The sequence below is a fragment of the Dipodomys ordii genome, unplaced genomic scaffold, assembly GCF_000151885.1.
Source record: "Dipodomys ordii isolate 6190 unplaced genomic scaffold, Dord_2.0 Scaffold5, whole genome shotgun sequence".
Classification (NCBI taxonomy): domain Eukaryota; kingdom Metazoa; phylum Chordata; class Mammalia; order Rodentia; family Heteromyidae; genus Dipodomys; species Dipodomys ordii.
The window spans coordinates 22,991,677-23,014,588 of NW_012267221.1; the positions used below are offsets into that span (position 1 = coordinate 22,991,677).

The 22,912-nt window shown below is 41.1% G+C and overlaps 1 protein-coding gene across 3 annotated transcripts in view; it reads left to right on the forward strand.

Moving 5' to 3' along the window:
- Nucleotides 1–22,912, forward strand: part of Rapgef4 (Rap guanine nucleotide exchange factor (GEF) 4) — a 270,298-nt gene that overhangs the window by 203,156 nt on the left and 44,230 nt on the right. For all 3 annotated transcript variants that reach the window (XM_013030059.1, XM_013030041.1, XM_013030050.1), the window contains 6 exons: nt 883–943; nt 3,672–3,748; nt 4,152–4,298; nt 6,024–6,139; nt 10,542–10,630; nt 14,704–14,782. In XM_013030059.1, coding sequence (XP_012885513.1) covers nt 883–943; nt 3,672–3,748; nt 4,152–4,298; nt 6,024–6,139; nt 10,542–10,630; nt 14,704–14,782 — 569 coding nt within the window. The remainder of the gene's footprint in view (nt 1–882; nt 944–3,671; nt 3,749–4,151; nt 4,299–6,023; nt 6,140–10,541; nt 10,631–14,703; nt 14,783–22,912) is intronic.

Genomic DNA, 22,912 nt, shown 5'->3' on the forward strand with positions numbered 1-22,912 from the left:
GAAGTGGCGCTGTGGCTCAAGTGGTAGAGCGCTAGCCTTGAGCTGAAGAGCTGAGGGACAGTGCCCAGGCCCAGAGTTCAGGCCCCATGACCGGACCCCAAAAAAAATTATCTTGGAATGTTTAGGCTCTTATATGTCTTGGAATATAAGTCTGCTCACTTAATTCTTCAACTCCAAGACACTGAATTTTGCTGTGATACATTATGTGTGTTGTCAGGAAGAGCCACTAATAACAAAAGGGTCATATAATATTCCAGAAGCATATCTGCAAACATATTGACTAAACGATGGTTTATGTAGGGGATGATTAGAATGGTGTAACTCTTCAAAATTACAGTTTAACAAAATGAATACCAGGAAACTGAAATGTGTGTTTCAGAAGTGGGGCGGCTGAGAGGAGAGAGGGCAGACAGATGGAGGGAGTCATAATATTCCATGTACATGTGTGTAAATGGGACCAGGTAACTTGTGCAGATGGGGTTGGGAGAGAGGGCAAGAATGATGGAAGGGGTGACATTGATCAAAATACATTGCATTCATAAACTGATATGTTGGATTGAAACCCCTTTGTGCAACTACTTAAAGATAATTTTTAAATCATATATATGTATATACAATATATGTACATGAAACCATGTTTTAAACAGTTTCTAAGACGGGAATCTGATATGAATTCACTATAAGCTGTTTGCTAAAATAGCTATGGGTACAGGCTTTGAGAAGCTAATAACAAATCTACCAAAAATGATTCTAGATGAGACGAACAAGCAGGGGTGGGGGGTGGTAACTATATCAAAGGGACAGATAGCATTGCACCCTCGTAGAGCACAAATCCCTTCCCCACACACCCACCCTTTCCATGTGCTTTCTTTTCTTTCATAGGTGAAACGGGAGTTAGCAGGTGTTCTCATTTTTGAGTCTCATGCCAAAGGAGGAACCGTGTGTAAGTGAACTCTCACAGGAGATTATGCTGGTCATGCCGTCTCTAACACATGCCACACAGGCATCACGCAAACGCTCTATTGCTGGTTCCCAGTCTGACATGACAGGGTGGTGTATGGCACTTGCATTTTTCTGTTATTATTCCAGCACAGGTCAATTAACCTGAAAGATTGAATAAGGTACTAGGTGGTTTTCCATCACCAGCATATGTAGTGTTGCCAACCTGAGTCTCACTGTCTGGCTGCATTACTGGTTCAAGGCTGTTCTAAAAAGGGTAGATTTGGGTCTGGCACTGGTGGCTCACGCTTATAATACTAGCTACTCAGGAAGCTAAGATCTGAAGAATGCAGTCTGAAGCCAGTTGGGGCAGGAAAGTCTGTGAGACTCTTTTTATTAATATTTATTTAAATTTTTCTTTGATAGTTTTATTTTTACGTGGCACTGAGGAATGGAACCCAGGGCCTCATGCATGCTAGGCAAGCACTCTACCACTAAGCCACATTTCCAGCCCCTTCTGTGAGACTCTTATGTCCAATTAACCACCAGAAAACCAGAAGTGGAGCTGTGGCTCCAAGTAGTAGAGCACGAGCCTAGAGCAAAAGAGCTCAGGGTCGGTGTCAAGTCCCATGACTGAGCAAAATAATAGAAAAGGTTAAAGTGTGATTTGGGCAGAATCTTGGGTAGCACTTTCCCCAGTGACCTCACTTCAGTTTGTGGCTTCAGAAGAACTCATCTGCCTCATGAGACTGCTTCTTTCAGTGATATCTAAGGCATTCTGTTTTATGTTCCCTCTCTCCTTTCCATGATGTGCTCTATGCCTGTGAAATTTCTTTGACCCAAATATTTATACAATGATAATATCCAGTATCTCTCCAGACTTCAGTTCTATGGTCATATTTGGAAACAAGAAATTAAAATGTGACATTAATAGATTGGAACAATATTATCTAAGTTGGCATTTCTCTCTAGAACTACAAACTCTTTCTTGAACAACAAGGGTTGTGAATGAGCTAGGAAGGACGGGACATGCTGTCTTGTCTAATCCCTCACGGAATCATAAGACTTATCACATGCTGAAGGTTCTCAGAGATTCTGCATGAAAGACAAAAGGATCTCTGTATCCAAACTGACATTTTTCCCCCACCTAGTGAAACATAGGACACTTGGGCTGCCCGTGATGGTTAAAAAAAAGCAAAAAATACAAATTATAAAAGCAAGATGAGTCTAAAAAATGTCTCCCAACTGGGTGTAGTAGCTCATACCTATAATTCTAGCTTCTCAGGAGGTTTAGATCTGAGCATCTAGGTTCACCACCAGCCCACACAGGAAAGTCCATGAGACACTTTAGCTGCAACTAACCATCAAAAAGCCAGAAGTGGAGCTGTTTCTCAAGTGGTAGAGTGCTAGCCTTGGGCAGAAAAGCTCATGTTAGGCCCTCAGTGTATGCCACAGGACTATCAATCACACACCAATTTTTTTTGTTTCTGGGCTGGGATGATGGCTCAGTGGTAGAGCACTTGCCTTGCATGCATGAGGCCCTGGGTTCGATTCCCCAGCACCACATAAGCAAAAGGAAAAAAGCCGAAAGTGGTGCTGTGGCTCAAGTGGTAGAGTGCTAGCCTTGAGCTGAAGAGCTGAGGGACAACACCCAGGCCCAGAGTTCAGGCCCCACAACCAGACCCAAACACACAAAAAAACAAAGTACTGTTTCTGACACTGATACCTAATTTACTGAGTTATTTCTATACATTTTAAAGTTGACTTTAACATTTTTATTTTTATGCTCACTTATGACTTACAGTGTTTCATTCTTTTCATTCAAACTTATGAATTGTTTTTACTGTTTACTATTAAACATTATTTAAACATTTCATTTGAAAAATAGAAAAGATTGCAACTATCATTTTAATCTTTTTTGTTATTGTTGCTTATGTGTGTCATACTTGAACTCAGGGCCTGGGAGCCGTTTCTTAGCTTTTTCACTCAGAATTAGCACTCTACCTCTTGAGCCATAGCTCCATTTCTGGCTTTTGCTGGTTAATTGGAGATAGGAGTCTCATAAGCTTTCCTTTCCTGGGCTAGCTTGACCTCCAACCTTCAGATCTCAGCCTTCCAAGTAGCTTAGATTACAGGTATGAGTAACCTGGCAGCTGGCTTACATTTTAATCTTTTCTAAAACACCCCCATCATGCCATTTACTTTCATATTTTCAAAATAATGAAGTTACAAAATTCTAGTTGTAGACCTCTTACTCTCTCTTTCTCCCATTTTTCTCTTTCCCTCCTTAGGGCAAGTCCTGCCTTAAATGTAATAGTTGTCATTCAACCAATGGTTACTGATCTAAAAACAAGATGGGGTGCTGATTTTCATGTTTTCGAACTTCTTATTACTGGTCAGATTATTTTTTAAACTAGTTTCTTTAGTACAATGTTTTTGCTGAATTGTGGGAGGACATGGGAATTCCTTTAAGAAGTGGGTTGTTAATAAGTGGATCTCGGATAAAAAGCTGTTTTTCCAAGCATAGATTCAGTGCCCCACCTCCCTCCCTTTCATGGAGTGTAGACAGATAAATCATATTCTACCTGAATAAGTTAGTATTTACCAGTAAATTTTTTTGTATTTTATGTACATATAATGCTAGAAACTTAAAAATGATGATTTGATAAGCTATAATTTATATTGATGTGCTTCTATTCTTGTAGTAAGTCTTTTCATCTTTTTATGTCTAGTGTTTAACCAGGGGGAAGAAGGTACCTCCTGGTATATTATTCTAAAAGGATCGGTGAATGTAGTCATTTACGGCAAGGTACATATATTTTTTTTTTCTTTGGGAAACTTTAATATACTCCATTTACTAGTGTGGCTTGCAGTGGGAACAGGGTAATGTTATTAGATTTGCAGTAACATCATTACTTGAGGTAGAAAAGATATGATCACATCTCTGATCATACATCTTCTCGGTTATTATATCCAGAGTAGTGGTATACTTTCTGGGCTCATCTCCTTTTAGATTATAATGCATGCATTTAAGTTAGGCCACTGATTGTATTATTTGAGGAAAGAAAAATTATACATTGTGTGTTAAGTATAAAATCCTGTTTGGGCATTCTTCGGTAGGACCCATTTATACACACCGTGTTTCTCGGGGTCAGGGGTTACAAGGGAGTAGACATTTACTCCATTTCACCAGAATGTGCTGCTCTCTCCAGGGCGTCGTCTGCACCCTGCACGAGGGAGATGACTTTGGCAAGCTAGCACTAGTGAACGATGCTCCCAGAGCTGCCTCAATTGTCCTGCGAGAAGATAATTGCCATTTCTTAAGAGTTGACAAAGAGGATTTCAACCGGATCCTGAGGGTGAGTCCAACGCAAAGTGTGGCTGAGGAGTATCTTATTCCTTCTCAAAGAAGCAAAGATTTGAGTAGAGTCTTAATTAAGCCGGACTATTGACTGTGAGTTCCATGTACTGGAGTCCAGATGCAAACAGCACAGGTAGGATGCTGTGCTGGACCAACTATCTCTGCACATACCTGTTACCTGAGATGTGATGGACAGTGGGTGTCTAGAAAAATAACAGTCTAGGAAGTTTCTCTCTGGATTTCTGGGCATCTCTTTTTGTATCCTTCCTGTTCCCTTCTCCCTAACACAGCAGCAGCTCCCGGTACACTATGTCTTTCTCTGTCCAGTCCCTCCTAGTGGCCACCTGTCATCAATTCTGAAGCTGAACCTTCTTATGTCTTCTCACAGTCTCCTGACTTTGAGTAATTGCATGTTAATGACAATTAACCCAATCTTGATTACTCTAACCAAGCATTTTCATTTCAAGTGCTTCATCACAAATAGTTTCAACACCAAAGGCGTTTTTGCCTCTGGCACATACAGTCCCAGTCCTGTGGGAAGAATGACTGGTAGAGGCTCTACTTGTGGATGATGATAATTTCCCATCATCCCGCTCTCTTGAGTGGCTTGTGCTCCTTTTCATCTTAAATGGAGCTCCCCCAGGGGACTCTTCTAAGATCCTCTGCCCTCCCAGAGCAGCTTCTTTCTTTCCCCTCCTAGTATATGGACTGTTCCTTCCCCTGCCACTCCCTCTGCTACAAACATTTCAGGCAACATCTTTTCCCCCTAGGAATGTCTTAATGCCAAGAGAATTAAATTAAAATTTGTTCCATTAAATAGTAAAGGAAAAAAAATACCACATGGTTAGTTCTTACCTGATCCTTGTTAAGATGGAAGCTAAATGTTGAGAAAAAATGCATTCGAAACCATACTGAATGGGAGAGAATGAGGGAACAGATGACACTGTACAAACTGAAATATACTCATTACCTAAGGGACATAAATGTAACCTCTCTGTATATCACCTCTGTAATAACAACAAAGTAAATTCTAAGAAAAATAATAAATCAATAAAGCAAACAAACACTTTGAAGTTGACACCCAGAGTTTATACTCTGAAAGAATATATAATCTGAAGAATCAGATCAGGACCATTTGTTGTTAGAATTGATAAAGTCATTCAAAATAACTGAAAAAGGTATTCTAACAGACTTCACATTATTTTTTTTTGGAAGAGCAGTCTTTTGATTAGAGACAGGAGCAGTGCTGTTGTGGTACTAGGATTTGAACTCAGGACTTCATGCTTGCTTGGCAGGTTCTCTGCCACTTCAGCCATGCCTCTAGCCCCAAGGTTCTACTCCAAAGGAAACCAGATAGACCCATAAGAAGAAAGGAACTTTGTGGACTCCGAATGCTGTTCAGCACATATTTTTATGAATATAAATCCCCTCTCCACCATTGCAAACAATTACCCAAAGATTTCTCAGTGCCCAGGCACAGCACTCTATGCTGCTGTTTCTCATCTGGAATAAAATTAGAGTTGTGTGGTTTTTTTAAAGGCATGTCTCAAGCCTCATCTGGTCTACCCTCTGACCATTCCAGCCCTTGACTTTGAAAATGACTTAATTTGTAGACGCAACAATTAGCATCACAAGCACCAAATGAGTTTCTGAAACGTTCGAAATTTTTGTCATTGTCTGAGTGTAACGCAGCATCTGTATGTGGCATAATTTGTATTTGCAGGATGTGGAGGCGAATACAGTCAGACTTAAAGAACATGACCAAGATGTCTTGGTGCTGGAGAAGGTCCCAGCAGGGAACAGAGCTTCTAATCAAGGAAACTCACAGCCTCAGCAAAAGTATGTTTGCATCTAACATTGTAATTGCCAGACTATGATTAACCTTTTCACACGACGTCGTCGTTTCTACAATAGCGTGTTCTCCTCTTTTTTTTTTGTTTTTGAAAATGGCAGCGTGTGTGACTTTTTTCCTTTCTCTATTGACTAATCACCCGTCTTATGGAGTATAATGTATCCATATCTGGCACTGCTTTGAGACTGGTGCTGCTTGGTAATCTTGGAGAAAATATTCTCCTACTCTCAAAGCCTTTCTCTCTGCACCCTATTCAAGTGTAATAGCTGAGGAACAATGGATTACTGGGCAGCTCAATGGATACAGGCCCCTGGGTGCTGACAAGATCTGGTATTTGAACATCTTGTATAGGATTTCTCATAAAGTGTTTGCATCTTATCAGAATGAGTGTCTTGATGAAAACCCAGATTTCAAATACAAAAATACTGATTTTAGCCCATCTCTTGACCTCCTTCCTTATTTTGCCAGTGTTGCAAAGGGATTTGCTTGATATTGTTCAGGCCTCCTGCTTAATGTGAATCTTTTTCAGTATCTCTGTGTCCAGTTCCATCTTTCGCTACAACCTTCTTCCTGTATCAGACCTTTTCAACAATTTACTAGCATTGAAGTAATAAGACGGGAAGATCAGAATATGGCTTCAAGAAGTCCTAGGAGGGGCTGGGAATGTGGCTTAGTGGTAGAGTGCTTGCCTAGCATGTATGTAGCCCTGGGTTTGATTCCTCAGTACCACATAAACAGAAAAAGCCAGTGGCACTGTGGCTCTAATGGTAGAGCACTAGCCTTGAGCAAAAGAAGCTTAAGGACTGAGCCCAGGCCCTGAGTTCAAGCCCCAGGACTGGCCAAAAAAAAAAAAAAAGTCCCAGGAAGCCACGTGCCTATAATCCGAGCTACGTAGGAGTCTGAGATCTGAGGATTGTGGTTCAAAGCCAGCCCAGACAGGAAAACCTCTAAGACTTTAATCTCTAGTTAATCAGCAAAAAGCCAAAAGTGGATCTGTGGTTCAACTATTAGAACACTTTGAAAGAAAAAGGTCAGAGCAGTTGCCTATGCAATGAGTTCTAGCCCCAGTGCTGGCACATGTGCATGTGTATACGCGTATGCAGAGAAGAGAAACTTATTCAGGTTTTTATTAACTCATTTAAGAAATATCAATGAGTACAAAGTAATGCACTATAGAAAATTAGCTCCTTGGAGAATGAAAAGCCACCTTCTCAAGAGGTAATTTTTCATATTGAATATTTTGTATATCAGACCAGAGTTGAAAAGAGAGTCTAAGTAAAAAAAAAAAGTTGGAACTACCATTCAATTACATGCCAACAGCTATGTCTGTGGAATGACATAAATGTTGGAAAGGCTCGGGGTATCTGTCTCCTCACAAATTGTCCTTTTGGAACTCAAGAGAGGGTCACCACACTGGTGTCAATGTTAGTTTTCAGAACCACTTTTTCCTCTGAGAAATCCAAACTGGTAAGTCTTCCCAAGCAACTCAATTCTGAATGTGACTACTGAAATGTAAGGAGGCAGATATATTCTGTGGGATGACATTTTGTTTGTCTTCCTATTAGGTAGGTGCAGTAAGAAAAAAAAAAAAAGGACTTAAGCTTGGGAAGGACCCTTTCTGTTTTGCTATTCTGTTGCTTTTTCCTCCCGTTTCCCCATTGCTCTCTCTCTCTCTCTCTCTTGTTGCAAGGAAATGGTTTTTCCCTATTCTCTCTAGCCTTTTTTTTTCTTCTACGTACTGATGGAACAATCTTCATTTGGAGACTTGGTGATAGGGAAATGTTTTTTGTTTTTTTTTCCATCACGAGTGAAAAGCTGCCACTTAGGTAATGTGAACAAGTGAGGCTGCTTGGCTTGACCTGCCATGGCTCTCTCATACAGTAAACTGACGAGAGCCAGGCTGTCTGGCCTCAAGTGCTCTTGACCTCGCTTTAAACAGAGGTCAAGCAGTAGGCTCCTGACAGTGTCCAGCACAAAATAAAACCATAAAGTGATGTGGTTTAGCCAGATCTGAAACCTCAAGATCACATACTGAGCTACCAAAAGCTTCCGCCTCTTCCTCTCCAGAGTTTCCTGCCCTAAAGGAGTGCCAGCTCCCGAGAGTCTTCTGTGAACTAGAGGCTGAGGGGGGCAGCCATGTGGCTATGCCACTAGAGGGCGTCTGAGAGCCAAAGAAAGATCTCCCTGGGTATCCCGCTGGCCAGGCCGGTAGAACTTTGGAACTAGTGAGGTGAAAGACTTGTGACCAGTCTTCATTCCTTTTGTCCAGACCTAATACTCAAGCCAAGAGAAATCCAAACCCAGAATACTAGAATGTGACCTCTAGCTGCTAGCAGAACTAAACTTTTCCCACATAGGGAGCAACTTTCAAACTGATGTATCCATCGACATTGGCTGACTATAAAGCTTATAATTTGGTAGCAGCTCCCTAAATGCCATGAGAAGAAGAAATAAACAGACTGGCTTTTCCCAGCCAGTTTTCACCTGAAGAAATGAATTTATACTCTTATTTAAATATCAGTTTTTTTTAACTAACCAAACAGAAAAGGTCCTTGTAAGAGGGAGGTTTTTCATGACAAGGTTGCCTGTTCGAAATGATTGCAGGCAGGTAGACTTGTTCTCCATATAGAGCTTCTTGGTATCTAGGCAGAAAAATTCTGTGGGTCACACACTTGTATTCTGAAGGCAAGAGAGTTCACACCAGAGCTCTTCCCTTCACTAACTCTGACTTAGGCTCAATGCCCCTCACCCCCACATACTTCTGAGTATTTAGTCTACCTGCAGAGGGTGAGAATATTTAATTGGCAAGAATAAATATGACCTAATTCAGTGCCCACCCAGTCTGGGACATAGGAAGCTCTGTACAGATGTGGAATGCTTTCTCCAACCCACTTCCCAGTGAATGTGGCCATGTGCTATACTTTCTTACAGCTCTGCTGGCATGGTGTTCACATATTCCAGGAATGATTGCATGAGCTGAGCAGAATTCCCCTGAAGCATTGGGCATCACATACAGATAGTTATTGCTATTCATTGTTTCCAACAGAGGTGCAACCATTGTCATCTGCCTTACTTACTTTGGGAAAGAGGTCATCCTTGAAAGATTAAAGTAGATTCTTTTTCATGGGACTTTTCCTTTCTCCTTCTCTAGGTTCCAAAGCCGAATTTCCTCAAAGACTTAATTCTTTAGCTTCCCTTTCAATCTGTGGGTGAATTCCCAGAATAATTTCATTCCAAATAGGCTACTTTTTGTTCCTTATCTGGTCCCAGGGTCACCCCAATCACCATATTTTCCCAAGCCCAGGGTCATAAAGTATATCTTAGCAGAAACAAAGACTTGGAGGCTTCACATGTTACAGAAATTCTTGAGATCTTAAAGCCTCTCCTACAAGGCCTCAAACAGTCAAAGAAACATATTGCTGAGGCAGCAAGAATCAAATTCTACCCCTGCTTTCTGAACATTAGAGAATTTTCTTTTCATTCTTGGCTTTTCATTCCTGTTATTTTACTTTCAGCAAAATGCCAAGCAGGAAAGTCGAGTGTTTGGTTCCAGAAGAGAAACACCCAGAATCAACTTCATGTACTTTGTGGCTTCCATGAACTGCTTTTCACCATCTTGACTTTGACTTTGAAACCACCTACATTCAATTTAAAAAATGAACATTAGATGGATCTCCTGGACTCATGGCTATTGCCAGCCTCCCCCAAATAATTTATATTTGACAACAGAGTTAATTATGTGTTTTCCTACTGTTGATTAATTTTCTATTTGTGATGGCACTGGAATTAGCTCATTGCTATTTGAAATTTTGTTTTCTTTTCTCTTGTCTTATTATTAGCTGCAGTTTTGAAGCATATACCAGTATACAGTTGGGGAGAGACAGAATATTCCACAAATAGGCAGGGAAATCCAGTGTGGGACTAAACTTTTGCTACAAATCACCCATATATGGATAACCAAGTTCACTGTCATTCCCTCCCCGCCCCCCACCACACACACAGGCACATACTCCCTTGCCCTGCCCCATCCTAGCCTGCCCTGCCCTTGCCCTGCCCTGCCCTGCCCTGCCCTGTGATTTATATGTTCCTTTCCATTTCCCTGCAGAACAAGGTTGATAGCCCTTAGTTTCCAGCCTAAGGCTGTTCTCCAAGAAGTTTACTGTAGTTCCCTGTAGGGAGAAAACAAAACAAGACTTTTTAATAACTACTTGCTTCGTTGGTTTTTCTTTTGTCTCCTGTTGTAGGCATGGAGAATATATTGGCCACAAGTACAATTTACAATCTCCCTTGGATCTCAGATATAAAAAATATATTACACAGGGAAAATGTTTTAAATTGATAGTTGCCCATTTTTGAAAATAACTAAAGACAGTTTTATTTCTTATCCAGGTATACTGTGATGTCAGGAACACCTGAAAAAATTTTAGAGCATTTTCTAGAAACAATTCGCCTTGAGCCAGCTTTAAATGAAGCAACAGGTATGCACACAGAACAGGTTTATGTATCCATTAAATCCATTCATAGCATTGGTTTTACTTTTTTAAATCCATATTTACTCTCACTGTGTATTGTCAGCAGTTTGAGAAGGAGGTGATGTGTACTGCTACTTAGAATATCAGCTGGGTTAAGTGACTCACATCGGTCATCTTACTACACAGGAGGTGGAGGTGGTGAGAATCATGGTTCAAGGCCAGCTGTACAAAAAGTTCACTAGACTCCATCTCAGCTTAGAAAAAGCTGGGTCTAGTGCTGTGTGCCTGTCAGCCCAGCTACACAGGGAAATAGAATAAGAAAATCATGATTCAGGCCAGAACTAGCAAACATACAAAACTCTGTTCAAAAAATAATGAAAGCAAAAAGGACTAGAGTATATCTCAAGTGGTAGAGCGCCTGCCTAGTAAACATAAAGGACTGAGTTCAAACTTCATAGTGCTAAAAAGGAAGGGAGGGAGGGATCGTATCTGTGTATGGCACAGAGCAATGGATCTGACTCTGCCCTCTGCCCTGTAGATGTCTCAGTTTCATCCATACACTTGAGGAGTGGCCATCCACAGACATCTCTTATGTCACCATTCAATCCCACTTTACAAAGATACCTACTAGGTTATCATTTAATCCCTACCAATTCCCACAGGGTATCTGAAGCTGCATCTGGGACACCTCTTTGAGAGTCTTGGTCCCCAGTCTCACTAAATGCCTGTATTGGTTTCTTGTAGCTGCTATAACAAAAAAGCACCACAACTAAGATAGTAGAAATGATGGCATTTGCTTATCTCCCTTCCTGGAGGCCACAGTTGTGAGGCGAAGGCGGTGGTGGTGCTTTCTGCGCACAGTGAGGGAGCGTCTGTGCCCTGCCTCTTCCCTCCCCTACTTGTGTGGCTGCATCACCTGCCTCTGCCTTGGTTTTGGTGTGGTCCTCTGTGCACATCTGTCTCTGTGTCCTGTATCCCATTCTGTAAGGACACCAGGCACACACAATCACAGCCACATTCATGCTCTCATGTTAACCTGACAAGTCTACAAAGACCCAGTCTCTACAAAAGGTCACATTCTTACCCACGGGAGTTATAACTACAGAATATCTGTTTGGAAGGATTAAGTTCAATGCATCATGCCTTCTTCAGCAGAACCAGTCTTGCCACAGAAGACACAGGGAGTCAGGGTTAAAGATGAATGTCATAAGTGAACTACATGTTTTACTCTTTGATTTCTATAGTCAGATTTTTTCTGGTACTGGGCCTTGGACCCAGGGCCTTGAGTTCTCATTTGTTTTTATTTCTCTTGTTGTTCATGATTGACACTCTACCACTTGAGCCACAGCTCTACTTCCAGCTTTTTGCTGATTACATAGCCATAAGAGTCTCATGGACCTTGAACCTCACATCTCAGCCTCTTGAGTAGCTAGGAATACAAGTATGAGCACCACCTAGGATCACAGGCCTGAGCCACCGGTGTCTGGCTTTACAACCAGCTTCTTATTTCATCTCCTTCTTCCAGCCTCTTATTTTATAAACCAATTATATAAGATTTATTTTAATCAAAAAATGGATTAGAGTGTAGGAGATACAAAAGCTATGCCCCCTGGCTGCAGGCTGTTTCCTGAGTGTTGGGCAGTGCTAAGCTGAGTGGGTTAGGCAGTGTGAACAAGGGATTGCTCTTCCTCTCCCTCCCTCTTTTCCACTCTTCCTCCCTCAGGAAGGTTACAGTCTGCTAAGCATAACTTGGAGGAAGGGCAGAATGTGCTCTGGGTCTCAGGGGCATAGAATGAGCAAGGGTACCTGGGAAGTGGCCCTGAGGGAAGGCTGGTGACCAGGAACTGGAGATGGCATGAAGCCTTCATTCTGACATAGATATGAGCAAGGAAGAACTTGGGATCAGCTCTTTGCAATTCTGTCTTATACATCAGTGGAAAGGGAGGGAAGGTCTTAGAATTTGGGGTACAACCCATAGAGGATCATAACTGCAAATGTGTGGCTGAAGATGTTTAAACCAGGAGAGTTTTTCTGAAACAAAAACTTCCTCTGTATGGAAGTTAGAGAAGCCACTGAGGGGCTATTTAGTAGGGTTTACCTATAACCTTGAATGAACCTAGGACAGGAGAAAAACAGGTGGTTATATAATGCCATAAACCTTCTAAAGGAAGTGTTAACCAAAAGGAAGATTGTGATACATTAGAAACTATGGTATCTAAGGACAGCCCTGTATGCTCTTTACTGCTCATGAAGAACAAATATAATTTTCCTCTAAAATAAAAAAAAAGGTTATAAGAGATGTGGGAGCTGGATTACTGCTTCTTAAAAAGAAAAACTGACTCAGCACGGTGGCTTATACCTGGAATCCCAGCTACCCAAGAAATGGAGATTGAGAGGACCACAGTTGGAGGCCAGCCCACAGTCACCTCAAGAAAGTGAGACCTCAAGTTGACAAAAAAGCTAGGTGTGGTGGTACACAGTGTAATTCCAGCCTCATGGGATAGGAGAGTAGCAGCTGAAGGCCTCCCCTAAAGAGTTTTTAAAAAGTCAGGGATCTGGGATGCATCTGGATGAGGTTTCTTACACAATAAAGAATTGCCATTGTACTCAAGAATTGCCATTGTACTCAATGATGAGGCAAAGGAGGCTTCCCTACCGGGATGGGGTTAAATACAAGTCCCACTTCCTGCTTGGCATAGCGTGGTTCTCCTCCAAGTCCTGATTTCAGGCTGTGGCCCATCCCTCAGCATCCCAACTAATACTCTGCTTTTCCTATCCCTCCTTTTTTTCCCTCTAGTTCTATTAACTCTTCAACTTTCATTGTTCCTTCTACAGTGTAGGAGATAAAAAGAAAGATAAGGAAAAAGAAAATAAATGGAAAAAGTGGTGTTAAGTAGATAAAGAAATGACCTTCAGGTAATTCTTCATATGGAATTGCCCCTCGGGAATTCTTTAATTTTATATGCTTTTAAAAAAATGGGGGCTGGGAAGGTGGCTCAGTGGTAGAGCGCTTGCCTTGCATGCCTGAGGCCCTGGGTTCGATTCCTCAGAACCACATAAGCAAAAAGATAAAAGCCAGAAGTGGTAGAGCACTAGCCTTGAGCTGAAGAGCTGAGGGACAGCGCTCAGGCCCAGAGTTCAGGCCCCACGACTGAACCCAAAAATAAATAAATAAATAAATAAAAATTTAGGCGGGCATGGTGGTACATGACTGTAATATCAGCTAAAGAAGGGGAGATAGGAAGATCACCATTTGAGGTCAGCCTGGGAAAAAGTTAGTAAGTCCCTATCTCAACCAATAGCTTGACATAGAGTTATGTACCTATAGTCTAGGCTACATGGGAAGTAGGAGGATCGTGTTTATGAGTATTCTGGGAAAGGTTAGCACGAGACAGTATCTGAAGAACAAACTAAAGGCATAAGGACTGGAGGGGTGGCCCAAGTGATAGAGTACTTTCCTAGCAAGACCCTGAGTTCAAATTTCTAGTACCATTAAAAAAAAATTCAGGCTGGTAATTAGCTTCATACTGGTATTGTACTTGCCTAGCATGCATGAGGCACTGGGTTCCATCTCCAACAATGAAAAAGAAAAATTATTTGTGCCAAAAGTAAGAAATGCATTCCTACAAAGGTGTGTCTTTTGAAAATAGTACATTTTTGAGGCTGGATCCTGAGTTCTATTGATACTATTTCTTTTCTTTTCTTCTTTTCTTTTCTCTTTTCTTTTTTTTCTGTTCTTCTCCTTCTTTTTTTTTCTTTTTTTTTTGTCAGTCGTGGGGCCTGAACTCTGGGCCTAGGCACTGTCCCTCAACTCTTCAGCTTAAGGCTAGTGCTCTACCATTTGAGCCACAGCACCACTTCTGGTTTTTTCTGCTTATGTGGTACTGAGGAATCAAACCCAGGGTCTCATGCATGCAAGGCAAGCACTTTACCACTGAGCCACCTTCCCAGCCCCTGATACTATTTCTTATAAGGGGCTTCCAACATGGAAGAACCAAGGGACAAGAGCAAATGAATAGATGTGCCTGCCTTCCTAATGGTTTCCCAAGGCCCTCACTTCCTTTTCTGTTCCCTTCCAGATGCCATTTTAAATGACTTTGTTATGATGCACTGTGTTTTTATGCCAAATACCCAGCTTTGCCCAGCTCTGGTGGCCCAATATCCTTTTGTGGTGGTAAGTCTCTGCTCCCTGGAAGACACTGCACAGGTACACAGCCCTTGCTTCATATTTTGCGAAGGTAAGTCATGGCCAAACTCTAGGCAGTGCCAGCAGTTTAGATGGGGCAGAGCATGTGGCAGGGTCCTCGCACTGTATTGCCACATGGAGGAAAGCAGAAGGGCAAGCACGCATGTGCAGGAGCCATACAAAACACGAGGGCAGCCTTGATTTCTAACAGCCAGTTCTTACAGGGACCCCTTCACTTTTGTCAGAATTAACCCATCCCACAGATATCCCATTAATCAGCTATGAGGGCAGTGAATGGTGGCAGTGAATTCACTTCTTAAAGTTTCTACCCTCTCTCAACACCCTCAGATTGGAATTGCGTTTCAACCTGAGTTCCAAAAGAGATAAATCATACTCAAACCATAACACTCATGAAGGCAATGCTGGGAAGGATACACAGGCCTGGGAAGAAGGAGGTGGACAGAGAGATCTGGGACAGTTGTTAGGGATGGTTCCCTAGCCTTGAAGGAAAAACTGTGTCTTCACAGGTTGTCTGGCAGGACAGACTGTGATCTGCCTGTGTTCTTCCTCTCTGAGTTATCATATTAACCACTGCTCACCTGCAAGGATAAATACCAGGTATCCTAGTCAGGTAGCTGCTTTTGCATTAATCCTAGCCCACTCCATTGTCTCCTCCAAGGCCACACATTGCTTCCTCTGATGCTAGTCTTCATTGTCACACTGTCTTAAAAGCAGAGAAAAAGTGAAATTCCAAGGAGACAGTTCCTCTAGACAGCTTGAAGAGTTCTCAACACTTCTCAACAGTGTTTAGAGCCATATCTGGCACAGAGAGACCACTCAGAAAATGTTAAGATGAATAAAAGAAGTGACTATTATGTTTTACTTCCACTTTGGGAAGCATGTGAAAGTATATTATTAAATAGTTTTATTTTAAAGGCAACGAAGATTTAGTTCCCCCAAATACTTTGGACTTTTTGGGGAATCAAATATACTGAAGGAGAGAGTCTTGCCTTCCTTCCTTCCTTCCTTCCTTCCTTCCTTCCTTCCTTCCTTCCTTCCTTCCTTCCTTCCTTCCTTTGTAATCAATCAATACTGGCATGTTTTTCTTTTTCACAATTATAATGCTCTACCAGTTTCTCATTTTCTTGCTCTCCTATAATTCTCTTTGAAGTCCACAGAATGTGTGCTAATGGGAGATTTGAGTTGAACGTGTTACTCAGAGTGAGCTGCAGAAGTGAGATGTGGGTATTTATTTGCCTGGAAACTATATTTCCAAGTAATGACAGCTTAATGAGACTTCCCTATATTATATATTCTTTCTGGCTCACATTCAATTTTTCCTCAAGTAAAATTAACACAACTCAGGAGCTCTCTGCACTCTTTTTACTCTACACATGGTGATCATTATTAGACCTTTGAGATTTGTTAGAAGGGAATGGAAAACTACTGCTGAGTTCAGGTTACTTATTTTCCAGGAGTGAGCATGTTGATAATCAGAACATGAACAAGGCCCTGACACTAAGCTTGTGCTTTCTGCAAATTCTGATTTCTTCACTTAGTAGCTTGTTTTCTTCAAGATTCGACTGAGAACATTCAGATTGCTGGCTTTTGGGTCTGTGCCATGCCCATTTAGGAAAGGATGGGCATAAAAGTATTGATAGGGAGAAGGAAGACAAGAAACCCAACAATATAGTCAATCATAAGGCTGGGGACCTTGCTCAAGTGGTAGAGTGCCTTCTGCCTAGCAAGTGTGAGACACTGTACCTAAGTACTACCTCTTAATAGACTGAGGAAATTTGGGAAAGCTGGGTATCATTTATATTGCCTGGTACCCTTCAACTCCCTCCTGCTTGCTTGACCCTGTGAGAGTTTAGATTCTCTTCATCCATTTGTTTTGAATCAATTCTATATATCCGGTGCTGTGTAATACCATTTTATCTTTGTAGGGTCCTGCTGGGTTACTATTAGCTTTATGTAGCAGATGTGGCTCCTAAGCATGCTCCCACCCCCAATGGAGTGGCTTTCTCAAAGCAAGTGACAGTGAAGTCTTAGCCTGGCATCATCTCACAGCAAGTGACAGTCATCAAGTCTTAGTCTGGAATTTGTCCTTTGTTTCCTTCAGAATATATTTCTTTTAGAAGTTTGTTGAAATGCTTTTTAAACCTTGAATTGGAGCTTTAGAATAGCTCTTGACAATGTATGACACAGTACGTATTTATCTGTGCTTCAGTTAGGTAAAACCACGTAGGCCAGGTTAAAACCAGAAAGTGTCGTATAGGACTTCTTCTATGTATCCTAAAAGTCTCTTGGTGATTTTCTAGGTATATTCCTAAAAAAAACCTCTTTCCATTTTAATAGTTTCTCCTAGTAATTCAGACTTATTTTTTGCATATTTACCTGGAGAACGCAGGGACATCAGTGAGAAGGCCTCACAGTTCCATTCTGAGGGAATAATCAAGAAGAGGCTTTAGGCCTATGGATAGTGCAGCCAATTCTGTCCAGTAGAATTTTTCATTGTGATGGAAATGTTTTAAGTTTATGCTAACCCAGCAGTGATTTAAAACTAGAAACTGTGAGGAACGAAATTTTTAAATGTAATTCTCATGAGCTTAAACTTCCAATGGCACATCGGGTGGCAGCTACCACATGAGACAGTGCAAGTCTAGTTCTTAGATATGGTTCGTGATGCTGGGGGCCGGGGGAGCCATTCCACATCCTGTGAGCAAAAGGAGGGCTCTGTCCCCAAGGCCATATCTGAGTATGTGCTCCTGTGTCACACTTATCCGCACTCCTTTCCCTCCAGGAGGTGATATATAAGCTCCCTACATAAGCTGGGTTTTTCTGGTCATAAGCAAAAATAAATGAACTGCGCCCAACTTAAGGAATAAAGTGAATCATCAGAAGACAGTAGGACAACTCAGAGAACTGAAGAGACCTTTGGAGAGAAGAGAGCCTAGGGGCAGACATTAATGGTCTTACTGTTGGGGGTCTCTCTGCTCCAAAACTCTTGGGCCCTTCCTCACCTCTTTTCTACATCCATGGGAACAAGGGTCTAGCTGACCTTTTTGTCACTCCACATCTTGGTCAATTGGAGGCACAGTACTTTCCTGCATAGTTTCACAGAGACTGCCTGCCAAGAAAAACAGCTAATGTACCAAACAAGTGACCAATTGGCGATGAGCAAGCAAATCTTGCAAATACATTTGCTTAGCAGTACTTCCATGGGAAACAGGGGTATAGGATGTGAAATTGGACAAGTGCATTAACCCATATATTTTCAACATATAGAATAAAGACAGGAAATTACGTAACCACATTCTGATAGTCAGCTACTTTGCCTGAGTGTTTTAAAGTACTTAATGTCTCTGACTTTTCATAACGGCTCTGTAGAGAAGTCATTATTTTTTGCCACTCATTTTCCAAATCAATACACTGGGATAATGAAAAATTATGATTTGTTCAGAGACAGGTAATTACTACCACAGAAAAGATTTGAGCCCTGAGCTAGTGACACCTATTTCTGTCCTTAATCCACATTGTAGGTCTCTTCCAATTTTGCTTTTAGCATGGGAAAAGATGGTAGAAGAACTCTGTTTAACATTAATGTAGCAGGCCTTTTATGTGCTAATGAGAGACTCTCTATTCATTAGCTACACTTTGGACATGATCTGACCTGTTGAATACAAGTGCTTTATAATGAGTCTGAAAATCATATTTGTTCGATTTCTATACTTTTCATTTCTAGCTTTTTAAATCTTTTTAAAAATCCTCATTTAAAAGTCAGTTCCATTTTCCTTTAATCTCAAAAAGAAAATTAAAATAGCCTGTGTATAACCCTATCAGCTCTTAGGTGTAACTGTGGGTTAACAGTTTGGTGTGTATTCTTCTGGTCTTTTCTCTATACACGTAAGTATATGCTTCTAAATGTGAAAATGGGATCGTACTGTGATTATGCACACTCTTTCATCAAACAGTATTTTATGAGTATCTTTCTTAGCCATTAGATATTTTCCTATACCAGTTTTCTAAATGCAAAAGCTTTGACATCCTTAAAATATTTTCACTACAAAAAGAAAAAAATCTCAGCTGACACAAAAAGGAGAACAAAATTTACCTCATCTCTCACTGATTGCTATGAAAATTTTATGAAGAATATTCCAGAATTCTGGAACAAATTCTGAAACATTTTCCTTTGGGTGTTTATTGCTAAGTTACTCTGCTGTTGTCTGAATTTTTCTGCTTTTATGATCAAACTTTACCATGTCTCTCTCTCTCTCTCTCTCTCTATGTATGTATGTGTGTATATATATGTAATATATATATTATGTGTATATATATATATATATATAGTTCTCCTCAATTAGGAGCATTTTCACATCATTTACTTTATCTTTCTAAGACCTATTCCCAAATATGAGGCTAAAGAACTGCAGTATCATTTATTTCATTTGATATACAGGAGAAACCAAGGCAGGAAGTACAAGTTGCTACCTGAGATTCTGCATCTAGTAGCAATGTTCGGAGGATGACAGGGTAGCTCTAATGTGATTGTGACTTGCAGTGGACATGGTGTTTGACTCCCCAGTCTACATGCCATCTTAGGTGGTCACTCTGGCCACTCATAGCAATTGGCTGCCCTTGTGAACAGCTGCTTCTCAGATTGCAGGCTCAAGCTAAACTAGGCCAATTTAATTCAAGGAGAGGCTTCTTTGAAATGAAAACATTTTGAACTTTAAGATAGAATACATGAAGCCTGTAACCCCAATTGCTAGCAACAACTATTTTTCAACTGTAAGGGAAATGTACCCTAGGATAAAGCTGAAGTAAGTAGACAGTTTGGGTTTTAAAAAAAAAAAAAAGCAGGAAGTCTATGATGACATTACCAGCTTTGAGACCGGTTCTGAATCTTATCTGGCCAATAGTTGTTTTTGTTGTGTTGGGTTTTTTTTTCAATTCTATCAGGGAATACTGGTCAGCTGCAATGAATACTTTGGGACAAATTCTTACTGCAGCTAAAAGAACCTTAAGTGTTGAATTGTTTACATTTAAACTTATCAAAATTTAGACATAGCTGCAATTTTGGTTGAATGTTTTATGGTAGCCTACTAATTCTCTTTGGTTTAGTAGTCAATAAAAAAATTATGCTTTAGGAATGGAAATGATTTATTTAGTTTTCTCAATTAAGAAAGATAGAGTATGGGTTTGGCATTAAGTTTCAGCTAATATTGCTTTTTGTATACTTGTCCCTACACAGACAGAAATAAATACAATGTTCCTAAGACAGGGCCTCTATCATTTATACCTCTGTGAAGTTGACCTGGAAATGTTCTTATAAATTGGGTAGGGTTCTCAAAGAGCAATGCACATCAAAATTTGCTTTTTATGCAGATGTAAAGGTTAGAGCAGCATTAGGTTCAAACTCTGTAGACTAGGCTAACTTTTTATCAGTAGTCTTATTTTCTTTAATCACCAAATATTTGATAGAGGACAAATGGTAGCCCCCCCACTTTGATTCAATAAAGTGATTTTTACACCTTGATCAGAGCTATTTCCTTCTCAGATGTATAGTTGGATGGCTTGTTTCCACTAAGCAAGACTTGATTTGATGATGATATGAAGGTGGTTTCTTCTTAGAAGAAAATAACTGCCTTAGCAGATATGTGACAAAGCATCTCCTAGATACTTTCTTAACTGGAAAGCAACACTATGACTTTCTTGATCCTGGTTTTTACCATCAGGGAATTTGGGATTGAGCAGCTAGCCAATTTGCCAGATTACATAGCTAATACATGTTAGAAGAAAACTTGAATCCAGGCAGTGTGTTGCACTAGGCCATATCCTTACTGCTCAGCTGGTTTGAGAGTACCAAGAACTAGAGATTTCTAAAAACACAGCAAGTCCTAAATGCCATTAAGCATGCTGAGCAAGAAATGAAGACACATTGAGAAATGGCCAGTAGCTCAGGCCCTCCTGTGAGCTCAGTGAATGGGAGTGCACAAACACAGGAACGGCTTCTGCTTCTGCTGATCCAGACAATGTCACCAAGTAAAACCCACAAATACAGAGCCTCAGAAAAATTCTCCAACTGCCCACTAGAAATATTTTAAGAGATTTCCAGAGGACGGCCAGTCATAAGGCTGGTGGTGAAGGTGCATTGAGTCCTTCACGTGTGTTAGACAAGTGTGCTGCCTGTTTTCTCATTTCTTCCAAAACTGTGATCACAGGCTGGAGAGGAAACCGAGGCTCTGGAAATGAACTTACCAATGATTGTAGCCCTTACCTGGGGCGGGAGCCTGGGGAATCCCAGGGTATGGAGCTCGGATGGTCTAACTACAGAACTTGACCTTGCATTCAGGGATGGAGTAGAGACAGTGGCCAATGTTCACCTGCACCTACAAAGGCAAGCAGGTAATAAAGAGGCCCCAGGTTCCAGTGGGAAATCTGTAAAAGCTCTGAAGTCAGCTTTGTCTTCAAGACCTGCGTGTTACAGGCTACATTACTCAGCAATTATCCTTAACCTCCTTGAACCCCGGTGTATAATTGGGGTAATTACACTTGCTCTACCCACTCACCTGGTCGCTGTGAAGATCAAATGAGGTTATGTGTGTGAAACTACATCAAAAACCTGTATGTCTCCTTGACGATTGCCCTTGCTATTGTACTGTTATGCATGGATGTTGGCATCGTATAGGTGTTGGCTTTGTCATCAGTGGCCGGATGACCCTCAAAGTTTGTTTCCAGCTGCAAGCGCTGATCTTATATGCAAAGCAGGGTTGTTGTTTGCAAAAACATCAACATTGAAGAGTATCAGTTTGAATGTTGATAAGTGTTTTATAAATAGCTGCATAATTAGCATGTACTTACTGCAAAAAGTATACATAATATTTTATTCCCTGTTGTAGGCTGTAATGAATCTGCTGCCTCCACATCCTAGGAGGCTTTCACTTACTTTCCCTGCGATCATTTTAATACATGGAACCATTATTAGCTGAATTAAGAATAAGTAAATGAGCAGTTAAAAAAATAGAGAAAAATTACAGGTGCCTGTGGTGAGTAAGATAATAACTAGGTAAAAATATATGAAATAATTACAGTGTTTGAACGGCAGAGCCGGCATGAGGAAAATGACTCAATGCAATGTTAAGGCTGCTCGTGGCAGGGCGGGACAACTGTCACCGGCTCAGTGGCCTTTGCTGCTTCTGCTCCCATCCCTCACCTGCCCTGAACACAGGGCTCCAGCCAAAGGTCGCAGTGCCCAAGGAGCGGGTCCAGTTCACAGTCACTGTCAGCGTGTCTTCCTGTCCCTGCAAGGCCCAGAAGGAAAGTCAGGGTAGATTTGTACCTGATGTTTGGGTATTTGCATAGACTGACTCTACCTGGGGACACCGAGTGCTTTTTGAACTTATTTAGACTTAGATCTAGGATCTGAATTTGACAACTTCACAAAATAGGATGTCAGGTCATGCAGATAAGATTTTAAAGGTATTTTTGGAGGTTTTTGAAAGCTACTCTTGAAGAATTGGGGCGGGGTCAAGGACTGTATTCTGTATATATTCCAGACTGTATGAGGACCAGTCAGTCAACAAACAAGGCATTTGGCTTTGTTTGTCTCAGTGTGTTGGTGTGCCTGTTACTTTAGCTAGAAATTGTGGAGATTCACAATGTCTTTAAAACCCAAGCCCTGTTCTCAAGGGTTTTGGCTAAGAGAAATCTTTGTTGGAAGCAGCAGCTCTGGCTGGAATTTGAATAGCAGTCGATGTGACAATGTCTGTTAGTTGAGAGGCCCCTGCTTTACTAATGGACTTGTAGCAGATGGTCTACCTCTTCACACCCCACGGCTCCTGCTCCGCCTCTCAGGATAGATAGGCCGCAGCCCCTTGCCTTTTGATTTTCCACATGGACTTTGGTCTGCTTTGAAGATTTTTTTTTTTTTGGCATGCATTTTTCTCCATTTCAGAACAATTTCTGAGCAAACAACTTCCTCCTCCTCTTCCTCCTCTTCCTAGTGTAGTGGTACATTCCTATACATCCAGCTGCACAGGAAGTGGAGGTGAGAGGATTGAGTTGTTCAAGGCTGATCCAGACAAAAACAAGAATATTTT